Source organism: Sinocyclocheilus anshuiensis, unplaced genomic scaffold (assembly GCF_001515605.1).
Source record: "Sinocyclocheilus anshuiensis isolate Anshui unplaced genomic scaffold, SAMN03320099.WGS_v1.1 scaffold73, whole genome shotgun sequence".
NCBI classification, from domain to species: Eukaryota; Metazoa; Chordata; class Actinopteri; order Cypriniformes; family Cyprinidae; genus Sinocyclocheilus; species Sinocyclocheilus anshuiensis.
The window spans coordinates 81,223-88,356 of NW_015536460.1; the positions used below are offsets into that span (position 1 = coordinate 81,223).

Consider the following 7,134-nt stretch of genomic DNA (forward strand, 5'->3'; position numbering starts at 1 on the left):
TAGCCCGCCTCCGCTCACTCTAGCCCGCCTCCGCACGCTCTAGCCCGCGGTGTAAAAATACTTTGTTTGGCCTTCCAAAAGAGGACACGACTAGAAAAAATCAACATGTTTCAGAAAGGCGGGGCATAGAGGAGAAACAATAATGTACAGTATGTGGAAAATAATGTGTTTTTTGAACCTTAAACTGCATAAACACATTTCATTACACCAAATACACAAAATAATGTTCTTTTTAGCAACATCATATGACCCCTTTAATGAGCCACCGTCTGGGCTTACCTGAGGACACATCACATTTCAGGTAACGACAAACCTCTTGCAGATGGTCCTCGTCTTAACTGCCAGAGGTCGGCGCTCACTTGGTCGTGAAGGTGCTGGCTGTCCTCCATAACTAAACTCGTCTGTGTATGAAGAGGTAGTCTTCGTCACGCTGCTCTACCTCTCCTGGCTGCTGGCTCGCCAAAATATGTTACACATATAGAAAGGAGCAGGCGTCGTTTCTTGTGCAACACACATTTAATAAGATTGTTTGCATGCAAATCTGCAAGAAAAGATATGACAGTATAAAGTCAATCACATATGGAGCATCTCAATCCTGTGCTATCTCTCCGCTCATCTCCGCATGAACTGCTGTCTTACGCGTTCTCGAGCAGACATTGGCGAGAGCTCCCCCTAGTGGTTTGGATAATTTACGCCACTGTGTACACATGAACACATGAAAAGATGTAACATTCCTGCAGATATCTATTAAAGTATGTAAAAAGGAGCCCAAGACACACTTCAAGCACTTTCAGACATTTAGTCTGGATAGATTACCCCTTCTGTATAGAGATATATAAAACTCTAAAACTTTTAAATGGGGGGGTCTTCCGTTTATGTCTTTTCTTTACACTAGTGCTACACAAGACAGGATCTCATTCTGGATATCAGCACTTGTATATTTTGCATTACCAGCTGCATTCATTTTCTTCATAACGTTAGGATTATGTTTAGCAATCAGCTCCAATATACCTAAAAAGTTCCCTTTCCTGTCTGATTCCATTGTTTCATTGTGCCCTCTTTGGCCAATATTTTGGGTTGCAGTGTAACCAAGACCTATCAGTATGTACTTTTAATAATGTTAAATTTAATATTTAAAAAAATAAAATAGGTTTAATATTTATGAATTAAATTATAAACATGTTGGAGTGCAGTGTGCTTCTGCGCTTTATAAGCTATTTGATTGATTCTGTCGCACTGGTGTGGACAGACAAATTGCTTGTCACTGTTCCAATGGTTAGGACACGGTGTAAAATGTAGCCTAGGCTACATATATAGGATATAATGTCAAAATCAGAGTATAATTATTTTTCCACATTAATTGCAGGCTTGTCTAGTACAAATATGTTTTGTTTCATTATTACAATGTACTATATTTTTTCTTTATTTACCCCCAAAAGTGTGTAAATGTTTAAACCATGTCTGTTACAACTAACCCATGTTCAGTTTGTGCCCCGCGCACTCCTTGCTGTCTGTCATTATTGTTAAAGAACAAAGAAAAAAAAACACTCAAATCTTGACTGAATATCTGATAAAGTCAATGTTAAGTCAGGTGTGCTCGAAAACGTACGGAGCCGTCTGCTCTCTAATCGCTCTGGCGGTACGGTCTGCGCAGCACCTGTTGTCAGGTTTGCATAGGGGTGGCCAGAGGGGTGGCACTGGCCACCCATGGTCACCACGTAGCTACGCCCTTGTGGAGGACGCTTGCCATATCTGTCTGCTCAAGCACGAGAAGGCAGAAAGCAGACAATATGTGCTTATAAACTATTCACGTCTTGTAAATTTAAGCTGAAAAGGTATTATCTTATAAGGTATACATAAGGTATGTGTAAATCAAATAATTTAATAACGTTTTAATGTTGAGTCAGTAAATGTGATCGAAATATAAGTAATTTGTTAACTTATATTTCCTGAGATCAGTATTAAGCAGTAATGCTTCGCTGCTTTTAGCCAACATCCTGTTTCCATGGCAACTTTGGAACTACAACAAGAAGTGTCACTTGATTACGTAATAGAACAGGTATGCTGCTGACAATCCGAGCGGTGGTTTAGAGAGTCACAGAGCAGAAACGCGAGTAATACAGACTATAGAAACACTGTCTACTGACGCCAGTTCATATCTATATTCATCGTGTGAGATACGTACATTTTATAGGCACAACCTGTACAGACAAAGAGGCACGCAGAGTGTACCAGACACTGTTTGACAAGTTTCTCACAGTACCCGTTACTGTACATCATGTCCACAGAAAAGATGAAGAGCTGGGATTTGAAAGGATCTGAAGATCTGACTGAGCCAGCAGGATGCAGCAGTGCTTCTCCTGCAACCACTGAGAAGACCAGCCCAACAGGTTAATGTCAACAAAGCATTTGAGATACAGATTGCAATGAGATTTAAATAGAAATGTGGATTTAGCTTAAATGTGGTTATATTGCCATTATGCAATATATTTGCATGCCATTCTGATAAGAAGGATAGTATTTGAATGAACTATTAATTTCCCAAACCTAAGCCATATCCATATGAGTTAAATGCAACAACTACATATTGATCCTGTTAAAGTCAAGCAGCATAAAATTAGGCGAATGTTACAAACTGGACTAATTGTTAATGTTTAATCTGTGGTTAGAGATGTTCAAAATAGCTTATTATTTATTTGTTTGTTTGTTTTTTCTTCTTTTATCAGAAAATACCAAAGAAAGTGTACGAAAGAGCAACAAAATCTTTGCATTCTTCCGAAGAAGATGGAAGGCTATAAAAAAAAAACCTTCCAGAAAAACAGAGTGGAGCCCATCGGGGTCTCAGCACAGCCTGATCCAGAGCCATCATGTGACCCAAGTCCAAGCAGTCTTGAATCTGGACCTCAAGTGCATCTGGTTGATGTGGAACAATTGTGTGCCCTAGGTCTAATCTGTCCTAAAACAGAACACCAAGTGAAAACAGAGCTTTCAGTATTAAAAATGCATATCCCTCAAAGCGCGACACAACTTCAAGATCGCCTGGAGCAATGTTCATTTGACTGGACACCTGTCACTGAGGTCTGGTGCAATGTCTTCATTGGAAACGAGTAAGTCTGCAATACACTGACTGCCACATATTTGACATATAAATATCGAACCTTTTGATGGAGTAATAATGTAATGCAGTAGTATGAACAATAATAACACACAACGCGGTTATATTTCTCTCACCATCAGAGGTGTTTTATAATTTTCCATTGTACATCTTTATTAAAGGACTGAGGTGTGCTCAATCAGCTTCCTCATCTCAAAATCCTTCCAGCACACTGGAATTTTCACTCCTTAAAAATGCCACAATGCACTACAAAAACCAAAGAGCAAAGCCAGCCTTTGACTGAAATTCTCTCACTTTTATAAAGCACGAAACATAAATTGAACAAGCCAACTTAATAAACATCATGAAACAAGATAGAAGATTTAAAAAGACAAACCGTTATTTAAAAAAAAAAAAAGTCAGTCAGTCGCTCCTCCACTCTTGTTCTGGCATACCTAATGATCCACCATAATATGATGGTGGAGGATGCCATTGACCATGTCACAGATGTGAGATGGATTGGGCCCAACATGGGCTTTTTGAATCAGCTGACAGTCCACAATTCAGACCTCGTAAGGCAGCGAAAACTACAACCAAGTAAGGATTTAGACATATATAAGAAAAAACAAAGTGAAGCCAGTTCCAAAGCCATCGTGTCTCCCAGGTCCAGAAGAAGAACCTCAAGGGAAAACAGAGCTCCAAAACATGTTCCAACTGAAGCAATGCTTAGAAAAATGTGCACTGGACTGGACACCTGTCACTGAGGTCTGGCCCAATGTCTTCATAGGAAATGAGTAAGTCTGCAACACATTGACTGTCACATAAATGACCATAAATTATCCCAAACCATGTAATAAAACAATAATGTATTGCATCAGTATGAACAGGAATCAAACATAATGCAGTTATATAATTCTACATTTAAATCCTCTTTAGTGAAAGACTAATCTAGGCTGTTGTGTTCTTGTGCAGAGAGACAGCAATGGACCGAGCTAGACTAAAGGAGATGGGTATTACCCACATCCTGAACACTGTAGCTGTGAAGAAAAAACGTAGGGTCTTGTTAGGAATACCAAGAAAGGATGACCTATTAGGAAAGGCCAATATAGGGGTGAAATATTACAAAGGCATGAACATCAGTTACTATGGTGTGCCTGTAACGGATGACCATTTGTTTGACATCAGCAAATACTTCTACCAAGCTGCAAAATTCATCCACAAGGCCCTGAGTAACACAGAGAGTAAGAGCCGATGCAAACACACACACTATTTATTATCATTTATCATCTATTGTTTGTCCTGTAGTGTCAAACTGTCAAGCACTGAGTTTGTTTTGTCTTTCTTTTTTCTTAGGTAAGGTGTTGGTGCACTGCTTAGATGGTGTCAGAAGATCTTCCACTCTTGTTGTGGCATATCTGATGACCACCATGACATGATGGTGGAGGATGCCATGGACCATGTCATAAAGGTGAGACGCATCAGGCCCAACATGGGCTTCTTGAAGCAGTTAATAATACTCAATTCAAAGCTTTTGAATCAGAGAAAACTACAGTTTAATAATAGACAGACAGATAAAAACCACAGATAAATAAATTCAACGAGCAAAATAAAAACCATTATTATTTAACAATTACATATGCTTAAAAGCTTTGCACAGAAATTTCAATAAAAATGAATACTAAAATATTACATTTTGCCTAAATTATATAAAAATGAGCTTTATTTCTTGAACTGTTTGTTAGAGCACTTAATCTTTTTTGGTTACATTTTTTTTCAATTATAGATAAAAAGAAGAAGGGATCGTAAATCTACCTCTTCAGGTCCATAAGCAGTAATTTCTAAAAAAAAAAAAAAAAAAAAAAAAGTAGCTAATGTACATGCAGAAAAGCTTAAATGAGACATTTGGCGGCTTTATAATATTTCTTTTATTTAACGCTTTTGTTAGCTAACTTAGGGAGTCCATTAGAGAACAATTGTGATTCTTATATCCCAGCTACTTAAAGGGTTAGTTCACCCAAAAATGAAAATTGGCTTGTGTTTTACTCACCCTCGAGTTATATAAAAGTGTTTATTACGTTTGAAATATGGATAGTTTTCTTACAAAAACGCATGGATTCACTACAGAAGGCCTTTATTCACCCCCTGGAGCCGTGTGAAGCACGTTTTATTATGAATGCGCACGCTTTATTTGACGACTTGTGGACTGTTCAACTGCAACACCCGCTGACTGCAATGATAGAGCTTGGAATAGCCAGGACAAATTTTAATATAACTCCGACTGGATTCGTCTGAAAGAAGAACGTCATATACACCTAGGATGCTTCGAGTGTGAGTAAATCACAAGCCAATTTTCATTTTTGGGTGAACTAACCCTTTAAGAAGGAAAGTTCCCACTTTGTATGTCATGCATTAAGCATTTATGAAAATTAATAGTAAATTCCAGTAAGTGCCAGTAATCTAAATACAATTTATAAAAATTAGCATAGAACATAAATAATTACAAACAGAGGTAACATACGTATGAACTGAAGTACATAAGTGTATCATGAAAAAGTTGCATAAAAATAAAGCATATATCTTTGTCATGCACTGCTATTAAAACTATAGATGAAAACAAAAACATCTTCTCTGTTCTTGTTCAATAAGGAGAAAAATCTTCATGATCCTGTATACACACGCTCTGTGAAATAAATACGTAAAATTACATAAGATCACATAAGTTCAGGACATCTATCCTCAAAATTAAAGTCAGCATGAAACTGAATCATTATATATACATTACATATATATATATATGTATATATGTGTGTGTGTGTGTGTGTAGTGTATATGTGTATGTATATATATATATATATATATATATAAGTATAAAGATGTGCAATGAACTGCATTAAATAATTGTCATTTCATTTGTATGATTTCTAGTTAGTTTTGTTATGATCAAACAGAACTGTAAAACTGTATCCATAAAGTGTCTATGTGAAACATGCCATACTTACCTTTATAATAGGTTGTTGTAGATGGGGAAAAGAGGGTTATCTCGCTCACAGTGAAGTTTACAAGCCCTCAAAACATCCCACACACACTGATGGATATAAGCATACTGAGACTGCAGAAGAGAAGTCCATCATATTAGGGTGCTTATAAAACCAATTCACACATTTCATTAAACCTACAGAGGCAAAATAGAGGAACTACATATTTAGGCAATTGATTTCTAACTGAAATTGAGCATTTTAAAGCCCATTCATGCCAAAGACGATAACTCTTATTTTATGAGAATAGGGAAGTCCACAATACAACTATAATGATAATGACACAGAAAATCTATCAAAAAGCCATTTTTCTCAGTTACTGTGTCTTGTCTGTGTAGGATAGCAGCACTTTAGATGAACTTCTGTTCAACTGGAATTATTTCATTAAGCAATGCCAATCTGACACCAATATAAATGTTGCTATACAGACAGACTCATACCTCCGTTTGTACCATGTATGAGCGATGCAGGCGTAGATCAAACACACATCCATAAATGTCCACTGTGCAGTTCCTGTCCAGTTGCTGTAAAACACGATCCAGCACAATGAAAGTGCCAGTTCGGCCCACACCAGCACTGAGACAGAGAAAATCATATCCAGTGTAAATATCCATGTGAACATCCTGAAATGTTCTTCAAAGATGTTTAGATGATACACAGATACCTGCAGTGTACTACAGTGACTCCTGGACTAGTTGTCCTGTCAATGTAATCTCTGACTGTTCGCACAAACTGAACGAGTGATTGGGTTGTTTCCGGTACACCGTGATCTGGCCAAATGGTGTAATGGAACTGACGCACAGTCCTGGGGTATCTCAACTGACCCTCCTGAAAAAAGACTTTGCATCATGTCGTCTCATCTTATAAAATACTACTAGTTGCTATTTTATTCATTCATTCAGTCAGTCATGAACTTTATTTCTTCATATATGTGAGCCTGGACCACAAAACCAGTCATAAGTCACTGGGGTATATTTGTAGCAATAGCCAACAATACATTGTATG

General features: G+C 37.5%; 2 protein-coding genes across 4 annotated transcripts in view; one reads left to right on the forward strand and one right to left on the reverse strand.

Moving 5' to 3' along the window:
* The first annotated feature begins 2,278 nt into the window (after nt 1–2,278).
* On the forward strand, nt 2,279–4,530 carry LOC107695210 (dual specificity phosphatase DUPD1-like). Its single transcript, XM_016495402.1, has 4 exons — nt 2,279–2,390; nt 3,759–3,888; nt 4,067–4,335; nt 4,448–4,530. Exons 1-4 carry the CDS (start codon nt 2,279–2,281, stop codon nt 4,528–4,530), a joined length of 594 nt encoding a protein of 197 aa, XP_016350888.1.
* An 878-nt stretch (nt 4,531–5,408) lies between these two features.
* Nucleotides 5,409–7,134, reverse strand: part of ptprb (protein tyrosine phosphatase receptor type b) — a 50,776-nt gene continuing 49,050 nt past the window's right edge. For all 3 annotated transcript variants that reach the window (XM_016483813.1, XM_016483062.1, XM_016482301.1), the window contains 4 exons: nt 6,794–6,957; nt 6,570–6,705; nt 6,094–6,203; nt 5,409–5,774 (listed from right to left, as the gene is read on the reverse strand). In XM_016483813.1, coding sequence (XP_016339299.1) covers nt 6,096–6,203; nt 6,570–6,705; nt 6,794–6,957 — 408 coding nt within the window. In that variant the 3' untranslated portion in view covers nt 5,409–5,774; nt 6,094–6,095. The remainder of the gene's footprint in view (nt 5,775–6,093; nt 6,204–6,569; nt 6,706–6,793; nt 6,958–7,134) is intronic.

Excerpts from the sequence above, each read along its gene's own strand:
- LOC107695210 (XM_016495402.1), top strand. The coding sequence starts at position 2,279 with ATGTCCACAGAAAAGATGAAGAGCTGGGATTTGAAAGGATCTGAAGAT. Across the intron at positions 3,889-4,066 it reads AATGTCTTCATAGGAAATGA|AGAGACAGCAATGGACCGAG; the intron begins GTAAGTCTGCAA and ends GTTCTTGTGCAG. Across the intron at positions 4,336-4,447 it reads GGCCCTGAGTAACACAGAGA|GTAAGGTGTTGGTGCACTGC; the intron begins GTAAGAGCCGAT and ends CTTTTTTCTTAG.